The sequence below is a fragment of the Setaria italica genome, chromosome IX (genome assembly GCF_000263155.2).
Source record: "Setaria italica strain Yugu1 chromosome IX, Setaria_italica_v2.0, whole genome shotgun sequence".
Classification (NCBI taxonomy): domain Eukaryota; kingdom Viridiplantae; phylum Streptophyta; class Magnoliopsida; order Poales; family Poaceae; genus Setaria; species Setaria italica.
Genome location: NC_028458.1, coordinates 8,969,969 through 8,996,421, shown reverse-complemented (window position 1 = coordinate 8,996,421; position 26,453 = coordinate 8,969,969). Strand labels below are relative to the sequence as shown.

The 26,453-nt window shown below is 46.0% G+C and overlaps 3 protein-coding genes across 3 annotated transcripts; all 3 read right to left on the bottom strand.

The window, feature by feature from the left end:
• Positions 1 to 1,033: 1,033 nt before the first annotated feature.
• LOC101757445 lies at positions 1,034 to 2,074 on the bottom strand. Its single transcript, XM_004986258.1, has 2 exons — positions 1,688 to 2,074; positions 1,034 to 1,591 (listed from the first exon to the last, which is right to left on the bottom strand). The coding sequence occupies exons 1-2, from the start codon at positions 2,072 to 2,074 to the stop codon at positions 1,034 to 1,036; spliced, it is 945 nt and encodes a 314-aa protein (XP_004986315.1).
• An 801-nt stretch (positions 2,075 to 2,875) lies between these two features.
• On the bottom strand, positions 2,876 to 3,857 carry LOC101757050 (protein ALP1-like). Its single transcript, XM_004986257.3, has 3 exons — positions 3,723 to 3,857; positions 3,416 to 3,641; positions 2,876 to 3,324 (listed from the first exon to the last, which is right to left on the bottom strand). Exons 1-3 carry the CDS (start codon positions 3,855 to 3,857, stop codon positions 2,876 to 2,878), a joined length of 810 nt encoding a protein of 269 aa, XP_004986314.3.
• Positions 3,858 to 8,226: 4,369 nt separating this feature from the next.
• LOC101756635 (1-aminocyclopropane-1-carboxylate oxidase homolog 4) lies at positions 8,227 to 9,722 on the bottom strand. The gene is made up of 2 exons (XM_022829862.1): positions 8,853 to 9,722; positions 8,227 to 8,487 (listed from the first exon to the last, which is right to left on the bottom strand). Exons 1-2 carry the CDS (start codon positions 9,720 to 9,722, stop codon positions 8,227 to 8,229), a joined length of 1,131 nt encoding a protein of 376 aa, XP_022685597.1.
• Between the last annotated feature and the right edge of the window lie 16,731 nt (positions 9,723 to 26,453).

Sequence of the window (26,453 nt, the reverse complement as noted above, 5' to 3'; positions counted from 1 at the left end):
TACAATGTGAGTTGTAACAAAAATAATCAATGAACAATGCAAACAATTAATTAGGTGCTCAGATCATGCAGAAATAAATAAGGACATCATAACAGGCAATGGAATTGTGCTCAGATCATGCACAACTGAAGAGGAAAACATAACAGCAAATGGTCTATTACTCAGATGAAGCACAAATGAAAAAGGATATCATGAAGGCAATGAGCTGTGCTCAGATCAGATCTGACTGAAAAAGGAAACATAACAGCCAATGGTCTATTACTCAGATGAAGCACAAATGAAAAAGGATATCATGAAGGCAATGAGCTGTGCTTAGATCATGCACAATTCATAAAGGAAAACATAACAGCCAGTGCAGTTGTACTCAGATGAAGCACAAATGAAAAATGATATCATGAAGGCAATGAGCTGTGCTCAGATCATGCACAACTGAAAAAGGATATCATATAGGCAATGAATTGTGCTCAGATTCTTACAGAAATGAATAAGGATATCATAAAGGCAATTAATTAGGTGCTCAGATCATACACAACTGAATAAGGACATCATAATAGGCAATGGGTTGTGCTCAGATCATGCTCCAATGAATAAGGACATCATAATAGGCAATGAGTTGTGCTCAGATCATGCACAGGAGAATAAGGACATCATAATAGGCAATGAGTTGTGCTCAGTTCATACATAACTGAATAAGGACCTCATAAAGGCAATGAGTTGTGCTCAGATCATTTTTAAGCACAGAAGGTAAATAATGATAGACACATGACATCAGAGGCATATGAATAACTGCAACCATGACCAAGTGTCCATGACATCATAGGCAATGTAACTGACTGATCAAATACATCACAGACCAACTACAGTCTCCGCCTCTCTAACACCACAACCTAACCATACTTACCAGCCACAACCTAAGGGTGCTGTGTCAAACCAAAAGAAATGGAGCAAAGTGTTTGAAGCTCCAGTCAGTGAATCCTGCACAAAAGAAGTCACTATGCAAAAGATAGATCAGTCAGGAAGCATGTAGAGGGATCTACATGTAGGAATTCTTGGCAAGCCATGTCCATAGCCAAAGGACGCGGTGGTTCTCAGCCATGTTGACAAAGGCATCACCCTGGGCCTTGTTGTCAACCAGATGGGAGAAAGCACAGATCAGAGCCTCCTCACTGAACCCTGGCATGTACATCACTGCACTGTACAGATCAGCGTTCAACACCTCAACCTTGGTCTCACGGATAGCAGAAGCAACATCCCTCACTGCCTCAGTCATACTGCTCATCACCAGATGGTCCTCCTCAGTGAGGACAGACCTCTTCCTCTTCTTGCTAGGACCAGAACCACTAATGACCTCCACTGTATCCTTGGGTGCTTCTCCAAACACCTTAGCAACATCATCAATGCACTTGGCTGCCTTGTCCTCATCATATGGTTCAGTCTTGATTGAGATATCTATAAAGTCAGATGGGCTACCTAGAGCCTCATTAGAACCCATAGCATACTTGCCAGTGGCCAACCCATTGCCAAAAATGATCATCATCTCCTTGTAGTTCTCAATGTGTTTGTTCAGAAATTCAGCATCCTTAGGGTGTGCCTAATTGTAGTGTGTATGATTAGTTAGAAATGTTAGAAATAAAACTAAAGGATTAGGATAAGAACAAGGTAAAGAAGATCTAGGCATCCCACACACCTTGATGTGTCCCATATAGTGCTCCTCATCAAGGCTGATCATGCAATTCTCCTCAATCCAAAGGGCACCACTTAGTTCCCTAAGCTTGGACACCCTCATCCATCTCTGTCTCCACTTCCTCAAGTGGTTATACACTTGAGTACCAGACACTTCATTGCCACTAAACTCCTGCAGGTACTTGGCAACTTGGTTCAGGTGGACCTCCTTGAAGCCCTTGTCTGTTTTAACACCACTCTCAATCAGCTGACTCATACGGCGCAGGACAAAGGAAGACATGGCACTAGTCCAGCGCATAGCACCCCTAGGGCGCTGCTCTGCACCAGCACCAGCAACCTGGACAACCTCATCAGCCACTGCCAGATCAATCACCCCAACCTCCTCAGCCATCCCTAATGAAATGCATGCTTAACATCATTGCACAAACCCATTGCCATATGATCAGGAAAAATAGAATGTAATTAATGGATGCTTAACATCATTGCACAACCTCATTGCCATATGATCAGAAAAAAGTAGAATGTAATTGATGGATGCTTAACATCATTGCACAAACTTATCGCCATATGATCAGAAAAAGTAGAATGTAATTAATGGATGCTTAACATCATTGCACAAACTCATTGGCATATGATCAGGAAAAGTAGAATGTAATTAATGGATGCTTAACATCATTGCACAACCTCATTGCCATATGATCAGGAAAAATAGAATGTAACTGATGCATGTTCAACATCATTGCACATGTATTTAACCTCAGGGAATGTAAAAGAAACAGTGGAACAAATCATCATTGCACATGTACTTAGCCTTAGGGAAGGTAAAAGAAATAGTGGAATAAATAATCATTGCACATGTACTTAGCCTCAGGGAAGGTAAAAGAAATAGTGGAATAAATAATCATTGCACATGTACTTAGCCTCAGTGAATGCAACAGAACTAGTGGAATAAATAATCATTGCACATGTACTTAGCCTCAATGAATGTAACAGAACAACAGTGGAACAAAAAATCATTGCACATGTACTCAGCCTCAGTCAAGCTAAAAGAAATAGAGGATGAAATGATCATTGCACATGTCCATAGCCTCAGTCTAGTTGTTCATACAACATATTATTACATCATCATTGCACAAGTGCATTGGCTCAGCTAACAGAACAACAGTTGATCATTGCACACAAACAACAAGCTCTACACATGAGAGGTGCCCCTATTGTTCCACATATCATTTGCAATTTCATTCCTTCTTGTACCCCAATCTAAATTGTCATCTGTCTGACAACCATCAGCAGGTGCAGTACTACTACAATTAGGTTCCCATGTTGCTTCATCAGGAATAACCTCATCCTGACCATGGCCAATTATCCAATTATGAAGAATACAACATGCAAGAACTAATTTGACTTGTGTCTTGAATGGGTGGTAGGGCTTGTTATCTAGAATACGGAATTGATTCTTTAAAGCCCCAAATGCTCTCTCAACTGTGACCCTTAGGCTTGAATGCCTCAAGTTGAACAACTCTTTCTTATTGGTAGGATAATTTCTTCCACCATATTCTTTCAAGTGGTATCTAGTGGCTCGGTAAGGGGGCATAAATCCAGGACGACATGCATAGCCAGCGTCCACTAGGTAGAATTTACCTAAACAATTCATTAGGTAGCCAAGAATCAGTTGTAGTGGTTATGTGAAATCCCAATTTGTGGTTTGTCTAAAAGTTTCTGTTACAATTACCTGGAGGAACCCTTAACCCATCATCCCTCTCTAGAGCATCAGCTAGAATGAGTGCATCATGTGCAGATCCCTCCCATCCAGCTAGCACATAAGTGAACCTCAGATCAAAGTCAACTGCAGCAAGCACATTTTGAGTAGGATAGTGCTTCCTACCCCTGAATGCTGCAGATATCTTTGCTGGAACTCTAGCATGAACATGAGTACCATCTATTGCACCAATACAGTCCTACATTATAGCAAGACTTGTGATTAAAGTTTGGTCAGGACTGCAGTTAGGTACAGGTAAACCTTACATTCATTTAATTACCTTAAAATAAGGATACCACCTTGGGCTTGTTCTGATTTTAAGTGCTGTCTCAGTTGATGGTGGCCTTATCATCTCTCCCCTCAGCTCACCAATAGCATACAAGACCTCTCTAAAATACCTACTTACTGTTTCCATGGATCTCCTAAATGTTTGGTGGATTACTCTAAATCTCTGGTTGTGTCCCACAACATGGAGAAACATTGCTACTTGTTCCTCCACAGTACTGTTTATTGTGTCCCTTAGCAAGCTTCTATCCCTAAGCAGGCACAGGTTGAAAAAGGGAGCTCTACGCATACGCAACATGTTCACACATTCTATGTCATTACAATTAAAAATTTTGTTCAGGTTGGCTTGGCATTCCTCATCCATAGCACTCATTGGGGCATATGTAATCCGAGTCTGTGAATTATAGGCCACCCTGAGCCTACTCATGAAGTATGCATAGATGACAGACACAAAAGCAGCAGCTTTTATCACAAGCATGCGTCTCTGGTCGACAGGGTTCATCTATTACACAATGCAAAGCATGTCTCAGCAAAACAACAAATCATTTTGAGCATTCAACAAGTGGGTCAGGAAAAAAAACTGCATCATCGCCTAATGCACAAGTGCTCACATATAGGTAAATCAATGTAATAAGAATGCATCATTGGATAAGGACATGTGCTCAGTTTTCATTTTTATAACTTAATATCATCGGCCAAGAACATGTGCTCACTGTTGAAAATAAATAAGCATTCATCATCGGCTAAGAACATGTGCTCACTGTTGAAAGTAAATAAGCATTCATCATCGGCTAAGAACATGTGCTCACTGTTGAAAGTAAATAAGCATTCATCATCGGCTAAGAACATGTGCTCAGTTTCCAGAGTAAGTAAGCAACCATCATCGGCTAATGACAAAGGCTCACTGGAAAAAATCGTTACCGCTAGCTCCTTCAGTAAACAGTCCGAGGGCTTTCAAGAGTTCAACGGGTAAGCCAAGATAAAGGCAGATCTGCACATGAGGGAGAGGGATTACTATCAAAACATACAAGATCCAATCGGGAGAAACAACAACAGACCGAAACCCTAAAAGATAAAACTTGCCTTCTTACCTCCAACGAAATCACTAGCACAGATCCGACCCTACAAATGTTCAAAGCATTAGGACCCCAAAAAAACCGATGGAGAAAGGGAGCAACACCAGATCTGCGACGGATTACAGGTTACCTGCTCTCTTTGCCACGAAACCCCGACGAATCGAACCTCAAACCTGCGGAAAATGAAGAGAGGGAGAAGCGAAAGGTCAACCACCGATTGAATCGAGCCTCAAACACCGTGGATCTGGAGCACAAGTAAGAGAAGATGCATCACCTGCTACCACCACTCAGATCTGGACGAGCAGGAAGAGGAGGACACGAGGAAGCGGGAGAGCTCACAGCGGAGAGGGAGAGGGCGAGTGCGACGGAGAGAATGGGGAGAGGGGCGGCGGCGGTGAAGATATAGCGCGGATGGAAGGCGCGAAAGGGGCGGCGGTAACCCTAGCTTCCCGCGCGCGCCCCCGCATCTCCCGCCTGCACACGAGGAGCCATTTTTCTGGGCACCGAGAGCGCGCTCGCGTCCCGCACGAGCCAGGCCGCCAAGAAACGGAATCCATTTTCGTTTCTCGGCAGCCAGGCTCGGGGGGTTGTGTTGCACGCCGAGGGCCAGGCTCAGGTACGAATACAGGCATCCAATCACTTCGACGTTGTATCCCGAGGGCCAGGCCGAGCCATATGCGGGGAAGCAAACGCGCCCTTAGTGACGCATGCAGCAAGCGTATGAGCATAACGACCGGAGGGCAAGCATGCGCACCCTTTTATAGGCCTATCACTGTCTTGTTAGCTAGCGTAGTTACTCTCATCAGTCCATTGCATGAGCGAAAAGCAACACTAAATACCAAATCTTTTCTTGTTACTGCCACTTTGATTTCTAGTTCTTATCTAGCTTTGTTGGAGCTCATCAACATAAGCTTTTAGGTTGAACTAGTTGGTGCATGCAACTCAATATGATGTTAGAGCCAGAGGTCTCGAGTTCGAATCCTGGCGGGTGCGATTAAAATAAAATAATTGCAACCCACTCCAATCTCCACGTATGCGGCCTAAGGAACCTACACCTAAAGGAACCTGCACGTGACACACACTACCTTTAGGAACTTGACTCCACGTTTGGGAATGAGAAGCACTGGGATTTATGTTCTCTGTCTATCAGGTGAATAGTGCCAATTGTTGGAAGCTATCCACGCTCTTCGTCCACCATTGCAGCCGCCTTTGGTTTGCAGTCTACCTATAGGTTTCGCCATTCTCGCTACGACGGCAAGGAAAATACTAGAGAGCCAAAATGAACATACTAGAGTGCCCTGAGAGATCTCTCGGTTCAGTGCAAGGATCAAACGAAGCATGGTTGTCAACATGCATCCAAAGATTCGAGCTGGCATGCTATTACAACGACATGATCACATCGACATTTTGTTCATGATGTGGATTCTTCAAGAAAAAAGAATATGAAGCATAAAGATATTGCCAATAGTCCATGGCTGGCATATATTTTTTATATCTTTGTATAAAAACATTCCATTTAATTTGTTTTATTATGTTTTCCCCTATCTATAGCACTTACAATAATGCATATGCTGACGAAGAAATAAAGTATGAGTCCCAAGAAAAAAAATCAATGTGAAATAACCACCATATCCCTATTAAATAACATGATGTACAACTATCTTTCAAAACATTTACTTAGGGGCATGGAGTAGAAACAATGCAATAACTACATTATTAGTATTCATAGTTGACAAAAATTCGCTGCAGCCAAAAACTAACAAGAAAATGATATTTGGCAGACCAATCGCCAAGTAAAATCTGCCAAGGATAGAGTGCCAAGGAGATACCATTTACTTGGTGGCTGGCCACCAAGAAAACTAAGGCGGCGGTTAATTTGTCATGCAGCCAATGCATGAAAATGTTCAAACCACAAAGGAAATTATAATCCTAGCGGACTAGAACCGTCAAATTAATTATAACTACTTGCAATATCGGCTTCAGCATCCTCTACCGAGGATGCATCAAACCATATTTTTTTAATACGGAATTGGATTTGAATAGAAAAAATTAATAAAAAAGGGATTCGGATACATCCACTTTAGTACCCATATTAAAATAGGATACAGATGCAGTATTGACTTTTTAGTGGATAGAGATACTGAAATTTCTGATTTCTCCTAACATTCATATTCATCCCTAACATCTGCGATCTTGGTTCCACCTAGTGGCCTGGTTCCTAGGTGGTCGCACATCTCGCCCTGGCCAATAGCTAGGCCTAAGCAGGAGATCGTGCATGACCAACCCCACTCTAATGGGTAAACCCACCGCAAATCAAGTCCAACCGACAAGTGACCAATGCAACCCAAGTCCACTCTAATGCAATACTAATTGAATCATTCCCCAACCCCAACCCAACCCACAGAATTGACAAACCCACAAAATGCTTGCTAGTGTAGAGAGGTTATGTCAAAATTTTCGCTTCCAAATTTTTGTACAAGCTTGTGGGACCCACCTAATGCATCTAGTTTGGAAATTTACATAAATGGTAGCTGAAACAAGTTTTTGCTAATGGTAAAAAGGGAGAGTTGGATATAATCATTGCTACCCGATCATATTTCTCTTGAGTTGAAAGAAAAGATAGGAAATCCCTCTTTTCCGATATATCATGCCAATAAAAAATATTTCTCAACAAATAAAATCATCCATGGCAACTGCTAATCAATTTTGTAAAAAAAATTACATTATGAAAGCAAGTCGGAAAGTTCAAATACCAAACTTTTACATAACACGTCTAGTCCTAAAATTTGCACAAATGAGCTCTTCAACAACTCAAATCACCCACATTAATAACTTTCAAATCAATCTCGCCAAAGTTTTATAGTGTCCACAAGGAATATTATTTTTGTATTCCTTTGCACCGGTGCGCTGGAAAAAGGCCCAAGTGCTTGGAATTGCACTTCTCACACCACTGTACCTCCTAACACCACCTAAACCCAACAATTGACCTGCATCCTTACTGAACTTGCTCTTACTATGCTTAATTTCTTGTTCTGATCGTGTTCCCTGCTGCTCCCGTCATTCTGTATTTCAAATACATAGTACCACTGAGTGACGGTACTTGCTTTAGTTGCCTCTTAATTTTCATCCCAAAAAAGGAAAGGTTCCCAAGACAATAATGCAAGCAAAGATAATATCTATGAATTTAGAAAAGTCAAAACGACCTACAATTTGGAACGGAGGGTGTATACAGCAAATCACAAGTTCGGACGCAAGCTAGATAACGTCTTTTATCATAAATTAACCAAACATGAACTTGTCAATCATTTGTACGCAAGCTGGATAGCATCTTTTACCATAAATTATCCAGACATGAAGTAACAACGTTTGAACGCAAGCTAGCTTTCTGTGTTTATCATAATTTATAAATACGGAGTACATATATTAATTCGAGGTCACCTTCAAGCGTTGAATGGACGATCTGCTATGACCGAGCTTTCTTCTAGAACTCATGAACTCAAAAAATGTGAAATTCCCGTACCGTGCAGGCCTTTCTGCTGTCACCAGCTCCGGGAGAGGCCCAAAACGGTCTGAATCGCCACGCTTGGCAGGATTGAAGAAGAGTGCAATGGAGACCCTTGCATCTTGTTTAGATTTGATGACCACCCTGTGCTCCACGCTCTTGAATTCATCATTTGAAACCACCTGCCAATCATCGCGTGTGGGCATAGTAAATGTAATCCGACGTCCTTGGCCGTGTTTAGTTGGGGAATTTGGGAGGTGCCAAATTACTGTAGCACACTGTAGCACACTGTAGCGTTTCGTTTGTATTTGTGAATTATTGTCCAAATATTGACTAATTAGGCTCAAAAGATTCGTCTCGCAAAGTACAACAAAACTGTGCAATTAGTTTTTAATTTCATCTACATTTAGTACTCCATGCATGTACCGCAAGTTTGATGTGATGGGGAATCTTCTTTTTGCATAGTATCAAAGTTGGGAGTTGGGAGTAACTAAACATGGCCAATTGTCTCATTGCCAATTTGCCAGACAAACACCAAGATGCGTACCTTGAGCAAGTCGCCGATGTTGACGAGAAGCGCACCGGCCACCGGCACCACATCGACCCAGACGCCTCCTCCGTCACCCCCACCCCCATCTCCGTCGTGGTATCTCACCTGTAGCCCGCCGACGCTATCCTGCACCAGCACCGTGAACACGCCGGGGTCCGTGTGCTCGAGGCTGCCCACCACCCTCGCCGGCTCCGGGCACGGCGGGTAGTAGTGGCACGCCATGAGCCACCCTCTCACCCGCAGCTCCTGCTCCAGCCGCCCCGCCCCGACGCCGAGCGCCTCGGACAGCAGCCAGGCCATTTCCTCCCCGAAACCCTTCAGCAGCCGCTGGTACACCCGCAGCGCGTCCCGGCACCAAGCGGGCAGGTTGCCGAGCTCGGGCTCCCCCGGACCGAAGCGGACACGGAGCGAGTCGCGCCATGGCAGGACCGGAGCGTCGACGACGCCCTGTTGTTGTTGCGTGATGGGGATGGTGGAGTAGGCGACGGACCCGACGGGGTGGAGGGAGTAGAACGCCGAGCGCGCGGCGAGGGGCTGCTCGTGGAAGGCCCTGACGGCGGCGATGGCGGAGGCCACGATGCCGGCCGGGACGCGATGGTTGGTGACGTGGAAGAAGCCGCGCGAACGTGCTGCGGCGCGGACGAGGGCGACGGTGTCCGAGCGCGGGAGGGAGAGGTCGACGACTGGGACCGTGAAGGACGACGACGGGGTCGCCGGAGCCTGCGGGGTTGGCATGGTGGATGTGGTGAAGAGCGGCGGCACGGCCGCGGCGGCGACGCCGGACTCCACGAGGCCGCGGACGCCGGCGCGGAACTCGTGGAACCTGGCCAGCGCGGCCTCGGCGTCGTAGTCGTGAGCGGCGGCCATCTTCGTCTTCTGTTTGGTGCTGCTTCTGCCTTCTGGTAAGTACGCCTTCTTCGCATTTTGGCTTCCACCATCATTTTACTTCTTCTTGTTATTATTACTATATACCACATTATGAAAAAACAAAGATCAGATAGAACGCGATCATCATTGAATAACCACCGAACAATATGTTTTTACAAATGCTATGCGTGACGACCGCATGGACATGTCGGGGTTGACCAAATTGTTCACTCTAGTATCACCAAATTGTTTCACTCTAGTATCACATTTTGTTGCCTGCGAGCATCATCAGCGGGAAGCTCACAGCGAGAGATGGAGCCGCTCTTGTCCCCACACCCCCCGCGCCCTGCACCCACCCCAACGCCGGCGACCCGCATCCCCACGCCGGAGACACCTCCACCCGAATCCTCACCACCGCCCAGAATCCCTACCCAGCTCCCTATCCGCCTCCTTGACCAAGTTGACTTCTCCTTCTCCTCTAGCCCAGACCGCTCCAACGGCGATCTTAGTTGCATTAGGGGGGAATCTTTCCCCGTCCAGCATACGGACAGCGGGAGGCCAACCTACAAGGCGGCGCTACTCTCCACCTCGCCAACTCCTCCCGTGATTCCGACGGAAGAAGGAAGCGGACAACATCCCCAGCATCTGCAGGTCAGTTCCACCAGCCACCGAATCGGGAAGGGTCTGCTATGTGTAGCGACTGCATGGACGTGTCAGGGTTGACCAAATTGTTCACCTAGTATCACATCTCGTTGCCCACGAGCATCATCAACGGGAAGCTCACGGTGAGAGATGGAGCCGCTCTCGCCCCCATGCACCCCGCGCCCCGCACCCACCCCAACGCCGGCGACCAGCACCCCCACGCCGGAGACCAGCTACCTCCACCAGAATCCTCACCACTGCCAAGAATCCCCACCTAGCTCTCCATCCGCCTCCTTGGACCAAGTTGACTTCTCCTTCTCCCCTAGCCCAGACCACTCCAACGGGGATCTTGGTTGTGTCAGAGGGGAGTCTTCCCTAGTCCAGCATACGGACAGTGGGAGGCCAACCTACAAGGCGGCGCTGCTCTCCACCTCGCCAACTCCGCCAGTGATTCCAACGGAAGAAGGAAGCGGACAGCATCTCCGGCACCTGCAGGTCAGTTCCACTAGCCACCGAACTGGGAAGGGTCCGCTCCATCCTGCTCCGCCTACTACTACCTCGGGCAAGCCGCAGCTCAAATCCGTGGTGGTCGCCCCAAAAGGGCAACTCCACCAAGAAGCCTTTCCGCCGGAGCCTAGGAAGCCAGTCCATCTGCGCGTGAAATTTCTGTCCCCGAGCGCTGCTGCCCCTCCACCACGCCCGACTGGCAACGCCAGCCATGAGTGGCAGGAAGCTTGCAGCAAGCATGCTCACAGGGAGGCCACAAGACTCCAGCATGCCGTTGGTCGTGGCCGGCTCAGCGCAAAGAGCAGACTGGCATGGCCTACCTCTGGCAACCTACGGGTCCCCATACACCAGCATTTGGGTCCCGCCCATGCTCCAGATTCGTTGTCTTCCCTCTTCAAATCCTACGCTGTCGGCCGTTGCTTCCGCTACCTTGCATCTGACCACAAAGTCCAACACTGCCGCGACCCCTTCAAGTGCATACTCTGATTCAAATCTGGCCACCGAGCTCGCACCTACAAAAGCCGCCACCACCAGCACCCACCACCACCCCTGCCACCTACACCACGCGAAGAGTTCCCCCCACTCCCAAGCAAAGCCGCAACCCCACGCACACCACCTCCACCCCCGCCCTTGCCGCCATGGAGTTCATCCCGGGTGAGCTGCACCGCCATCCTGATCTGGTGCGTGCTTGTGTGTTAGGGATACATCCCCAGTATCCTTAAGGAAGGAAGAAGGCGGACTCCTACTAGAATTCCCCTGTAATCCTGCTAGGACTCATACCATATAATCCTACTAGGACTCATCCTTGTAACTGACTAGTAATCCTGCCCCCTGGAGTATATAAAGGAGGGCAGGGGTACCTAGATCGGTAGTTTACACCAACAGAGGCCAAGACCTCATAGAACCATAACAGAGGACCAAATCCTCAATACCAAACAACACCCAAACGCAGGGTACAATATACAACACCCCAAACAGCACGTAGGGTATTATGCTACTCTGGAGGCCCAAACCTGTATAAATCCGTGTCTTGTGTCCTCACTTTTACCTTCGAGTTCCAGGTCCAGCGATCCCCCACCAACTAATCTACTATCTTGGGATACCCCTCGGTAGGTTGCCGGGTATAAAACACCAACACTGTGCTCCGTACACCGTGATGATAGGCTGCAGCAAGGAGGACCTCCGCCACAATGCTGTGGTGGTGGTTGTCATGGGCGACTGCGAGTCGCTCCCTTGTCCCTAGGTGATCGCTGCGTTCTGCCATTGGCTGAAGGTTCCCAGGGACATGATGTTTGTGACGTGGTACCACCCGGAGTGGTTCCTGGTGCATTTGAAGGAAGACGGCCTCCACGACAAGGTGTTGTCCCTTCCGGCCGGACTCAAGATCGGAGGTGATTCCATCAGGATCATGCCATGGACCGAGCTGTGGCACACGACGGCTTGCATGCTCAAGTACAAGCTGCGCATCTACATCAAGGGGGTGCCACTGTATGCCCACAAGCTCGAGACGGTGGCACCGCTTTTCGCCAAGGAGACATTGGTGGAGCGACTGGACTACCGCACCAAGAACGCAGCTGAGGCAGCTTGCTGTTGTGTCTAGCTGTGGGCCAAGAACCCCGCCAACTTCGCCAAGTCTGGAGTGCTGCAGCTAGAGGTGGTGTCCGACCACGATGAGGAAGTGTGGCACTTGAATAGGGGCAACGCCTCAGCACTCCGCCCGCGCCCTGTAGGTTCGGTGAACCTGCTATCGTACGACATCTTGCTCCATCTTGACCACATCATCGACTTCAACTCCTGTGCCCCTAGCGAGCCGTGGCCCAAGATGCATACCTTCCTTTGGCACTACGGTGTCAAGGACAGCGAGCGGCTCATCCCACGACCGTCAGTGCACAACCGCCTTGACCCTCACCAGCAGGATCGATCTTCGTCCGGTGGTGGTTGTTCCAGCGAGGAGGACACAGCCTCCTCGCATCAGCGGGGTGGATATCCTATGCGAGGTCGCTCCTCCAATGGTGATGGTGGGGCGGGCGACCGACGCACCCGGCAGCGAGCAGCGCCACCATATCCGCGGTGCGGTGTTGACGTACTCCCACAACCATGACGTCGCACTACGCTAAAGGTGGGTCCCTAGGACGTCACCACCAAGCCAGGGGCCCCAGTTGTCGAGTGTGCCTAAAGAGGTAATCCATCCAACTGAGACCCCTGCTGTAGCAGAGCTCCCTCCACCATTCCTGGTGGGCATAGAGGGGCTCCAGCTCAAGGGCCCGATGCTGCTGGAGGCCAGCCTACTGCTGTCGTCATCACCCCTGCCAACCCTGACCAAGCTTCCCCAGCTCAAGTCATCGGCGGGCCCCCCTGCTCATCGACAACTCCGGAATCTGGGCTACCTCACCGGCCCAACTGGTGGTAAGCCCGTCCCACTCCACACCTAACTTCGTAACTGGTCAGGATGGAGAGCTGTGGTTCAACAATGGGCTAAGCCCAATACCAAAGGACAACTTCAGCCCAATGGACGAATGGGAGCAAGAGTTCCTTAGGCTGCAAAATGGGTCTGTGCTGGATGAGGATGCCGAACAGGAGGCACTCCCAGGTGATCTCCTTGGCTCTCACACATGAGAGATAGAGCACCCAGATATTGATGTTGCGCCGGACCTACCAGCAGCACCGACACCTGTACAGGCACTGCCCATACCACCAGCAGCACCAGCACCTGTACCACTAGCGCAAGCAGAGGCACCACTCGATGCAGCACCTACTCCTATGGCACCCCCCGTGGCGGAACAGCCGCACATGGCCACACCATGGAGGAGAAACCGCCTAGCACAAAAGGCACAAAAGGCAGCTGAGAAGGCATCTGCGAAGCTTCCGGTGGAACGTGCACAGGGTATGCTCATGTCCAAGTGGGGCATCACTAAAGAGGCGGAACCACCCAAGGAGGCTCAAAAGAAGAAGTACATGAAGATGTATGATGGTCCGATACCACAGGCTGCAGTGGCGGTAGTAGATGAACTATTTGACATGGGCACGGAGAAGCCAGCCAACACTGGCCATCGCATAGGGAAGAGAACCAGGGTTTATTTTAATTTCATGTTCAAGCAAGTTGCAATCAGTATTTAAATATGCATTGTGCTACTGTTATGGGACTAGTGGTTGTGGGGTGGCTAGCAGGTAGGAGGATGTATATTGAGGTGTATGATCAAACCGGTTGGCAATGCACAACCACTATAAACGGCTTCAGTACAGACATAATGTCTGTCTGCCGGCCTAGGCCTAATGAAGTCGTCCTTCTGTTGCAATATGAATGACAAAAATTGCATTGTGTTGAACTGGAATATCCGAGGTCTGAATGCAGTGGCTAGACAGCAAATTGTAAGGGACATGATTCAAGATCACCATTGTACAATAGTATGTCTTCAGGAAACCAAGATGGCAATGGTTGATGATAGCATAATTGTGCAGATACTGGGACCTCAATTTGCCTACCCATTTGCATTCCTATCGGCACAAGGGACTTTTGGGGGTGTTATAATCGCTTGCTCCTAGGATTATTACAACATGCAGACAGTTTCAGTGGGCCAATTTTCAGTGTCAGCAACAATTTCAAATAGAGCAGACAATTCCTCATGGAGCCTTATTGGTGTCTATGGACCGCAGCATGACCATGACAAGTTACAGTTTCTAACTGAAATGCAATCACTAAAATAGCAGATGTTGCCGAATTAGGCCATAATGGGGATTTCAACCTTATTTATAGAGCTTCTAACAAAAAGCAATGACCGAATAAACTGGTGGCTAATGAATAGTTTCAAGTCAACGTTGGATAATCTTGAACTCAAGGAAATTCACCTCCATGGCAGGAAGTTCACTTGGTCTAGTGAAACTGAGAACCCAACCTTTACTAAAATTGATCACATCTTCTATTCAAGGGAATGGGAGCTAACTCACCAGAACTGTTATATGCAAGCCATCTCAACATCGGTTTCAGATCATTGGCCAATGCTGCTAACATGTTCTACCGGCTACACTTACTTGGTTATGCTAAAACAGTAGTGGAAGCTTGGACCAAGCCATTCTTATCCACGGATAAAATCAGAGTCCTCCATGTCAAGTTAGCAAGAGCAGGCAAAGCATTAAAATAGTGGAGTTGCACCATGGTTGATGCATGGAAACTGAGAAGAAATTGCACAAGAGGTAGTGTTGCGTTTAGATCAAGCATAGGAATAGCGGCAATTGTCTGATGAGGAATTGGCCTTGCGTAAAAGAGCCAAGCAGCAAATACTGGGTTTCGCTGCTATTCGACGAATCAAAATTAGGCAGTGATCAAGGCTTACTTGGATCCAGGCCAGGAATGCTAATACCAAATTGTTCCACCTGAGGGCAACATCACGGCGCAGGAAGAACCACATCCCTGCACTGAAAGTGCTTGGATGCACAATTACTACGCAGCAAGACAAAGCAGAAGCTCTCTTCAGCCACTACAACAGCCAACTGGGATCATGTTCACCTCACCCTCAGACTCTTATTTGGGATCATCTAGGCATTTAGGCAAATGACCTCCAGCATCTTGACGTGCACTTGACAGAGGAGGAGGTCCGGCGGGCTATCTTCGAATCACCATCAGAAAAATCACCGGGGCCGGATGGCTTCATCGACCTCTTCTACAAAACATGCTGGGATGTGATCAAGGAGGATCTCATGAATGCACTAAATCAGTTATACGACCTTAGGGGGCCAACACTGGAACTTGCTCAACTCAGCCAACATCGTGCTACTTCCCAAGAAGGATGGGTCCGAGTCAATTACAGATTACAGACCTTTCAGCTAATGCACAACGTCGCCAAGATTATGGGCAAAGTCCTAGCAAACGGATTAGCACCACACCTAGATGCCATTGTTTTGCGCAGCCAAAGTGCCTTCATTAAAGGTCCATGGTGCAATCAACCACTTCCACAGAACCAAGACACCTATGCTGTTTCTGAAGCTGGACATTGCCAAGGCCTTTGACAATGTTCGATGGGAGTACCTATTGGAAGTAATGGAACATCTTGGGTTCAGGCAGCGATAGCGCGACATCATCTCCATGATCTGGTCCACCACATCGTCACACATAATCCTCAATGGTGAGGTAGGGCAACCGATCAAGCATCGCCAAGGCCTTCGTCAGGGTGACCCTCTATCACCCATGCTTTTCATCCAAGCCATGGATCCCATTCAGCGAATACTCGAGAAAGCTACAGAGCAAGGAATCCTTCAACCAATCGGAGTAGATCCAATCAAATTCCGAACAAGCCTTTATGCAAATGATGCCACACTTTTCCTTAGACCCTCTACCCAAGACATGACCAACTTGCAACAACTGCTCAAGTGCTTTAGGGAAGCTACAAGTTTATTTACCAATATGCAAAAGTCTGATATGTTCTCTATCCAATGTGAAGATAGTGACCTCACAAAAATCCATTCAGCCTTCTCGGGGCAAGTCAGCCACTTCCCATGCCACTATCTGGGACTACCACTGTGGATTGGCCGTACAAGAAGGGCAGATGAGCACATACTAATTGACAAGATTGGCGTCAGGTTACCCGGTTGGAAGGGTCGGTTGCTGAATAAAGCGGGGCGTTTAATAATAGTCACCTCAGTTCTTTCCTCAATTCCAACATACTACATGACTGTGTTCCCTCTTTCCAAATGGGCAATCAAGCGCATAGACCGTCTGCGACGAAGCTTCCTATGGCGCGGGGATGACACTACAAAAGGAGGTCACTGCCAAGTTAACAGGCCAAGGATAAGCCATCCTAAACGGCTAGGGGGACTTGGAATTCTAGAACTCAACAACTTCGGCTAGGCCCTTAGATTATGTTGGTTGTGGTTCCAATGGACTGGTCGAAACAGATCGTGCTTGGCGTTCCCAGCTACCTATACCCAACATGAACAAGAGTTATTCAAAGCCTGCACAAACATCACCATGGGCAATGGTTAGAGCACAAAATTCTGGAAGGATCGATGGCTACATGGTCAAGCTCCACAAGACATTGCTCCACTCTACTTCAAGCTGGCCTGGAGAAAGAACATAACGGTGGCGGATAGCATTCCTGAGAAAAAATGGATGAGGGGTCTCAAGAGAATCTCCACACCGAATGAGCTCAGGCACTTCATCAATCTGTGGCATCTTTTGCAATCGATACAACTCAACTCCACACCTGATTAGATCCAATGGCATTTCACATCTGATGGCAAGTACTCCTCCCGATCGGCATACCAGGCGCAGTTCTTCGGCTCTCACCTTGACTACCAATGGGACCGAGTATGGAAAATGAAGGTGGAAAACAAATGCAAGTTCTTTCTTTGGCTTCTCCTTCAACACAATCTACTCACAGCAGATCGAATTATCAAGAGGGGAGGCCAGGCGAACCCGATCTGTCAGTTGTGCAGGACATGAAATGATCCATGATACACATGGTGGCCAGATGTTCATATTCATAGGCGGTTTGGAACCAAATTACCCAAATAACAGGGAAACAAAACCCCAATCCAATAACCACAGGGATGAATCTGCAGACTTGGTGGTCTGCTCTCATGGGAAGCAATACGGTGAACATGTCAGTTGAAAGAATGCGCATCATCACTTATACGACATGGAACATATGGAAAGAAAGATGCCGACGCATCTATGATAACAAGGCCATCCCACCAGTATAGCTTGCGACACTTATTCAGCATGACATTGAGGCGCTGAGAATGGCGCACGACGAGATCGAGTAGTCTCCTAGGTTTTTTGCTGTTTGGTTGGGTTTTAGACTCTGGAACGGCTGTATTTTCTCTTTGTAGCTTTCTGAATGCCTAGCATATCGCCTAAGCATGTGTACATACTTCATTTGCTTCATCTACTTCAATGAAAAAGCAGGGCACCTGCCATTGCCCTAAAAAAAATCGTTCACCCTAATATTAAGATGTAGTAGGAGCTGACAAACTGAATCCTAATTTTCTTTTTGGGAGTGTCTATTTATCTATCGACAGATTTTTAGGGGTAAAAGTTATCGAATTTTATGATGTTGCATATGGTGTTCTCTGATGTTGCATATGTTGTTCTCTGATGTTGCAGATGTTATTCTACCATGTTGCATATGATTGAAACATGAAATACTATGCAACATGCGAGAACAATACATTGAAATATAGTAAATAGCATATGCAACATCAGGAGAATCCGCCACATTTTCTCCCTTAAAATCACGAAATATTTTGAAATATCGAAGAATAATGTTTGCAACATAAAAAATCTAACAGATTTTTCTCTAAAAATATGTCGACAGATAAATAGAAATTAGGCGAACAAACTGAATCCTGGTTGGCTAGGTGACAAACGCGCTAGCCAATCTCAGAGAGATTCTACCATTTTGTTTATTCTTTAGTATAGAAAAATAGAGTGAAGTGCATATTTGAAATTAGAACTTTGGCTGTTTTATATTAGTTGCTCGCTTGCTCCATATGACCATCCACACGATCAGAATTATATATGTTATAAAGCTCTCTATTGCACTCTTGAAATGCTGACAATATGATCGATAAACGTTTCCATATGTGACCCCCAAGGGTGCAAGAGAAGGCAATATGCACTAATGGAACCAAATTACTGTTAGATGAATTGTCTTCGTTTAGGTCTTTGTTTGCTGTCCCAGCTTTTATATACATGGTATATACGGCATCCAGGCAGTCACGCACATACGGGCCCCACGGCCACGTACCCGACGCGCCCGCCCGTCGCTGACACACGGGCCCAGCGACCGCGCCGTGCAGCTTTCGCTGTATTCCCTTCCCATTTCTTTCGTGTTCTCCACTCCCCTCGTGGCCAAATTGCCCATCCATCCGATCCCAATCGCTAATCCATCGATCAATCTCGGCCACAGCACCGTACCCACGCCGCACAGGCGGCCGGCGGCGGAGGGCGGGCGTTGTACACGCGGGCGCGAGGTCGTGCGGCGGCGCGGCCGTGCGGGGCAAGCGAGCGGCCGGCCGTGAGGGACTGTGGCCGTGGGAGAGTCCGGTTCGGTCCTGCCGCCCCTCCGCTTCCGCTCCATCAAGATCGTCGACGGGTTTTGCTGGTCGCCGGTCTTCTCCCCATTGGCCAATCTCTTCCTCACGCGGTCACGCCTGTTCCTCGACCGGGCCCAGGAACTCGCATCACCCGCGTGCCCTCCGATTCAGCAGTCGGCACAGGAGCCCAATTCGGTCTCCTGCCCTGCTGATTTTCGCCAGATTGCTGCTGGTTGCCTGCTGTTGCCGTTGCCGCCTTGCCGGTTCACTTCTCCGGCCGCCTTTGTGCTCGATCTCCTGCCCGACGTCCACCCCACAAACCATAGCCCGTGATGGCCTTTGGCGCTTCAGCTCCCCCGGAGGATAGCGTTGGTGGCCATGACGATGGCGACGGTGGCGTGGACGATGCCGCAGCCCCTTCGGAGGATAGTGATGGTGGTCAGGATGATCGTGGAACGGCCTCGGAGGATGATAGTGACGATGACATTCTGCCATATGGCCAACGCGCGGTGCAGGTGTTCGCCATCCGTGCCAACTTCCCTATCAGCACTATCAACGGCTACGACTGGCAACAAGGCCGCTGCATCTACAGGCGACTCGAGGAGGGAATACAAGAGGTATATATACTATCTACCTTCTTTTATATCAACTATATATAATTAATTTCATCTTATATATGCCAGCTTCATGTCTCATCTATACTTACTGTAAATTAAAAACTCTTCACATTTATGCTCTTGCACATGACATGATGGCATGGTCGATCTGGTCCCCGTTGGACCCCTAAGTATTCTCATGGCTTACGGTTACTTCGGCGTGGAAGTTTTCCCTTCCACTACTGCAGCCAGCTTGGAGAGGTCTAGCACGTTTGGTGCTCCCATCAAAGAGAGTTGGGATGTTCTCGAGGATGAGGAACTCGTGGAATACACACAAACCATCTGCAGAGATCCTGGGCGCAAGTTGGAGCTCACCTACTTGGTGATTCCCAGTGCCATTGAGGCCACGGTTCAGGTCAGGTTGAAGCTCAAAGACCTCGGTTCTAGAAGCCGCGCCGTGTATGGTAAGATCAAGGCGAGCGCCACTGACTATGGGAACAAAAGCGTCCACCTCTTCAGTTGTGCACGAGGGAGGAGTTGGTCCGTTCCCTCTGGCTCCACATCGATCCTTCCGCTCAGTCCAAGATTGCCTTGCCGTATCGTCGGCAGCTCGAGCTGCACATAGAGGTGGACCTGACAGTAATCACAATCTCTGACAACCAAGAAGAGGAGGACAAGAGTTTGAAATTCACCGGTTTAAAATTTACCCATGGAATTAGGATTCAAGAAAGAGTAGTTGACGGCGATCAAGTTGAAGTGAGCATCACCTGGTACCCGGAAATTTGTTGATACTCAGCACCCACAGAACTGAAACGCTAAGAGGAGTATGATATAGAGTAAAATGTAAGGTCGGTCCTTAAACTTGTCCGACTGTGTCACTTATGTCCCTTTAATCTCAAAATGCATATTTGGCTAACTAAACTTGGGTCTGGGTGTCATTTAGTCCCTATACTCTTAGAATGCAGATCTAACCCCCTAAACTTAGCTTCGGGTGTCATCTAGGTCCATATACTCTCCAAAAGCTTTGTCATCTTAATTAAATTGATTAAAACTTTTTTACATAGATACAATTTAATTATAGCCAAATAAAGTGAATTTCAGCTCAACATGTCTGGAGAATATTGATGTGTTGAATCCAGAAAGATTGATAATCTTTTACTTTGGAGGCAATATCTTAACTTGCTAGGTGTGTATGATATGTGTGCTCTATTATTCTTGAAAGATTGTCCAAATTTGAATAACTCGTAGCCACTTACTAAACTAAAATTAAGGGTTTATAAAATAAATTATTGGATGAATATTAGGAGAAGCTAAAGGGTTTAAAAATGTGCTAATTAAAGTAACGGCTTACACGAAAGCATAAAATTTGATCTTATCATGTTCTATTAGTGGGATGGCATTGCATTTCAAGGGTTTAGGGATCTATATGACACTCGAAGCCAAGTTTAGGAAGTAAGATATGCATTTTGAGAGTACAAGGATCTAGGTAACACCCGAGTCCAAGTTTAGGAAGTTAGATATGCATTTTGAGAGTATGTGGATCTAAGTGACACAGCCTGACAAGTTTAAGGACGACCATGCACTTTACTCTATGATATAATTAAAGGGGTGCAGTGGTAGTCGCAGCTCCAAATAAACCTGGAACCGTGTGTATGGTTGCCAAATCATGCTATGTAGCTATTTCCTTTTTGTTTAAGCAATTCATGTCGTTCAGCGAGTGGGTATCATAAATGCAAATGAAATTTGGTTTGCCATGTAACGATATACTCACAAGTTGTCAAGCCTGGGCGCCAACAACTACTCCCTCGGTTCCTGTCTATAAGACGTTCACGCAGATCAATATCCAAAGTTTAAGATCTTTGATTAATAATTTAGCCAACAAAATTTTTATTTTGTAATAGAAATTTGATATGGTTGAATTTGTAATTAAATATACTCTCTAATGATTATAAGTTTATAACCATAACCAATACAATATAAGATAAATGAATGGTCAAAATCTAATTTGATAGATCATGCATGTCATGCCACGTCTTATTTATAAGAACGGAGGGAGTAGTACCAATTTGATTTGCCGAAAACACTAAATGCATACGTTTTGAGCTTGTTCTCCGATCAAATCGAGACGCAATAATTTTTACACGGATGGGTACTGCTTGCAACTAAGGAACGGTACAAACAGATTCCATCTACGAACGGGGAACTGCAAACGAGAAGATCTAGCATTGGGGAGTTCGTGTTGTTTCTGAAACGCAACCTATAGACACCACACGGGCCACGCGGCTGGAGAGGATCAACGAGGATGCGGACGTCGAGCACCCGGCCAGACCACGGCAGAGTCGCGTGGTAGCCGCAGTGATGGGATCAGAATTCATGCGCCTGGTCGTGCCGCGGTGGCATGGAATCCCGGGACCGGGATGGGATTACAATTCTATTGATCTATTCTCACATCTAATCATGTGAAAATTTTGATGGTTTGATCTTTTCCCAGATCAAGAGAGAAGGTAGTCTTGGTTGGAGTTGTTAAGCGCTCTCAGATGCATTTGTTCCTTGCAATTTGATACACTGTTGGTTAGGTTACTAGACGTGCAATATTCCCTTGTGTGATACGGCTGTTTCCTACTAGGGGTACTCCTTTCACATCCAAAAGTAATTTTTTATACTGTAGTAACATGTTCATTGCAACACAAACTGAATGCGCTATCTTTTCTCAAATATTGCCATTTTGCACCATAACTCATCTGCTACCTACTGTTCATAAGTGCACCTTTCTCCAGGTTCTTCTGTTCCTTATATATAAGGAGCAAGAAGGCAGTGGAAGCAGAACAAACTCGGCAAGACTTTAGAAAACCATAGGAGGTGAAATTTTGGGACCAAACCTGAATATTGCCATCATCTTTCTCGTTTACTCTAGTGTCCTTCATCCCGTACAGATGGGTGCCAATACTGGACCTTAGTTTCATTCTTGTCCACATTCCACTCCACATAGGGAATTTGACAAGTATGAGAACGGGAGGCATCGGGATTCATCCTCCTCCTGTGATTTATTCAGTTTCAATTGATGGAAACCACCCTGCTTCTTCCTTGTAAGGATTTGTTTCGTGGGGAAGAAACCAGTCAGCTTGCTCAGCGGACAGTTGAGTTCATAATAACAGATGCAGGTGAATGGCAGGGCCATCAACGAGACAAGCGCATACAACAACAGTGTTAAAAGAAGCCACCATGTTCGTCGAAAGGGTCTAGAAATTCCCACGTTAATCGTAAAAAAGAGAAAGATTTGCACCGTCAGATTTTATGAAGATCTAACGGTCTCAATAATAAGAAAAAGCTCTGCCAAAATTCAGAGCTATAATTAATAAAACATATATTAAATTTAGTATATATTAAACTTCAAACTCTGTGTCTGTATATGCTCCTGTAGCATATACGGAGATATAGAGTCCACACGTGTATTAAATTATTCCATGTATCCATGTCAAATTTAGTATGTTACATGGAAGTATAAACTCCCCTATAATTTTCAGAGTCCACGTGAGAACCCATATCTCAATCTGAAGCTTACCATATGTATTAAAGTATTCCATGTTCGGTAACATATACGTATATGGGTACTTGGAAAAGCATCTGACACCACGATTAATCGTAAGAAGCCACCATATTTTAAGTTTATCGATTCTGATTTGATTTCTAAAAAATCCCTAACATACATGTTTCATTATTTGCTTTCCACGTTACATGCATAACCATACAACACTCATGCTAGCTACTCACAACATGCATCTGTCAAGATTTTCAAAATAAAACGCTTTCCAATCCATGTAAACTGATCCTCTAGGCTAGGACTAAATATGAGAGGATAAACAGACGGCGTCAGTGCGGATACTGTCACGATGCTCGGTGAACTCCAGAAGGTGCGATGACTTGACGACGCTTTGCTACAGCCAGCGAGGAGCTGGTGTCCATGGAGCATTTTTGGAAAGCAAAAGCATCATGTCTAAAAAAATGGGTTGGACGAACGAGACGATCAGCTGGTTAAGTGGTGAATGAACAAGAGACAGGTGGTTGCTGGTCAGTTTTCTGCCCAGGTGTGAGCGATGTAGCAATCCAAAGAAGACATGTGGAGAGAGGAAGAAGAAGAAGAGATGATGTGGACTACACAGGTGAACTACAGAAGTGGTGAAACAATCCACATTTGCAATGAAAACGTCCACGTTAGCAAAACCATTAGGTAAAACCAGTTCAGGAGTGAATTGTCCAATATTTGACTGTTCAGGGTAGTAAACTCGGACAAGTTTTTGTTCAGATGGTTATATGGATAAAGTGAATTGTTGAGGGGAGTACAAAGAACTTCTTCCTTCCAATATATAGATCATGGACTCTTACATTCTTCAAGAAGAAGCTTGCAGGGGGTTTCCATACATTCTAAGTTATATTTTCAAATGTAGGATTTTTTGGGTATTTTTTTAGACAAAAAAGAATTGAATGGTTTACCTTGAACAAAAAAGTAGAGTAAACCTTGAACATAACTAGTTCACTGAAAAAGCATGTGCACGCGCTCCCTCTGCTACTGATTGTTGAAGTAGCTCGTGCTTGCAGTTATTAGCAAGTAGCAGCAGCACAGTAAGTGAAATGTGAATGATACCCTCATCGTTTAGCCAGTTGATTCTCATATGTTTGGAAAAAAATTGAGTCCAAGCCTGGAACTCCCAGGTTTTCCTTTCATTGTCCAAAGTGCACCACCCTTAGGAGCCTAACCTCACATGTGGCTCTCCAATTTTGATCCTGCACTGCCAGAGGCGTACGCAATATCGATGCGCTTTTGTAATGTACTACAGCCGTACATCCGTACATGAATATAAGACGTTTAGGACGACCTAGTTAGTTTATTTTTGAACGAGTTAAGTTGTGTACTACTGCTATTCCACGGGTCCTTGTAAGGTTGCATTACAGACACCTGCATGCTTTGGTTATATATACACATCCCTGGGAAAGTGCACAGAGATTAGCGCAAGAAAACGTATGGGAGTGCATCGAACTATCAGCTAGCTATCCTTCCTATAAACCAGCTACTGCGGCTTTTGTTCCTACTTTCTCTTGATCAGTTCAATCACTGCTGACTCGCGATGGATAATGACTAACGAGTCTACCTTGAGAGGTGCTGAGGACACTAGTGGAATTCTCGTATTTTCTAGCTAATGCATAGAGGAATTCATCGTGTCGAGTGAGGTAACTGAAGCTGCTTTTAGCTTCTAAGGCCCCGTTTGGGAGAGCTTATTTCGACTTCGGCTTCACCTGTTTTACACAAAATGAGATACTGTAGCGTGAAATTATTTTGTAAGCCGAGGCTAAAATAAACTAGAAGTCAGGTGAAGCCACTATTTTTGGCTTCCCTGGTTTTAGCTTCACTGGTGAAGCTATTTTGGAAGAAGCCTTCCCAAATGGCCCCTAAGTGTTGAGCGAGATTGATCTGTGTGGCTCCCGAGCAATCTATCTCTGGTAGCTTGCTGGCTGAAATTTTTTCTTAAGCACTCAATCCCTGCTCACAATCCATAAGCAGTCTACCTAAAGGTGCCGAGGACAGTAGTGGAAATGGGATGCATATAGGAATACATTTGGTCAATCCATATTGTTTTCGTAGCCTCAAAATTTTGAGCGAGGATTTGTGGCGCCCCTGAAATCACCATTATTAGCAGCTTCTGTCTGGGAGAAATCTTTGCCTGGTTTAAATTGCCCACGGTACTCCTCACTCGAGAATCATGACCTAAAGAGATGTTGTAGTTCCCGGCTGAAGAAAAGAATTTTGGTGATGAGCTAACTTTAGAGTTACTCATCATCATCTGACTGCACTAGTGACTAATTTACTGATGTATGGAATAAATTGTTCATCCTCTCACATTTTGAACAGAAGTAACATCATTTTGATTGAATAGCATGCATGTTGCTGCCAGATGTTCGAAGTACTTTTTTGAAACTAAATGTTCGAAGTACTCCTTGATGCCTTTGCTTAGGTAAGTCACAACAACAAAGATTTTTATGCTGCTCTGACTATTGAGCAATATGGAAATAACATCAAGCGAATCTGGTATGATGGGTGGTTAGAAATGGGTGTAATAAGGTTCGGAAGGACTTGCTTCCTCATAGGCTCAATCTCAAAGCTAACATGTATAGTTCTTTCTGTCCAGGTTGATGATTAGCCAAAACTCATTCTAGCAGATTGAACCTGAGATATTACTGCTGGAACCTCTTGAAATCAATTTTAAGATTTTCTTACCTAAACTTCTGACAAACTACGGACTCAGTGAGAGTGTGTGGTTGTGAATTGATCTAGCTCAAGAAGATTTGTTGGCCACCCCGAAGAGCGCCAAGCTTTGTTGTAGAATTGAGATCTGTGCTCTTCTATTATTCATGCCAAAACCTTGGTCCAGCCAAGCTGGGGCTTATTTAATAGCCAGCCTATGGTTCCAACAAAGTGATGGCACGGGTGCGGTGATTATTCACATAAATATTAAGACGTTTTCATTAGAGACTCCTGAATTCAAATTAAAAATTTAAATAATCACGAAAAAAGAGGGGAAAATGAAGTTGGTGACCAGCTTAATGGGCTGCCGAGGGATCATGACCGCAGCCCAAGCAAGAGGAAAATGTTTTGATGATCACTAATTACTGTGTGATGAAAGGATTACAAGATTTTGATGCTCTCGTACAAAAAAAAAATCTAATTCCGGAATGCTTGTGGAGAACCCACATGCAATTGCATTGGCACCACGGATGATGTAACTATATATGCAAAAATAGGGCATGGTTACTTTTTCTACTCTATCCGGTGTCTAGGTTAAATTCCCACTTCCAAGTTCACCTACTCTACCACGAAATAATTAACTATGGTTCGTGCTTCTTATGGTTCAGAGGCTAGAATTATTTCATTTATCTAAAGTTCCAAAGTCGCATAGCTATC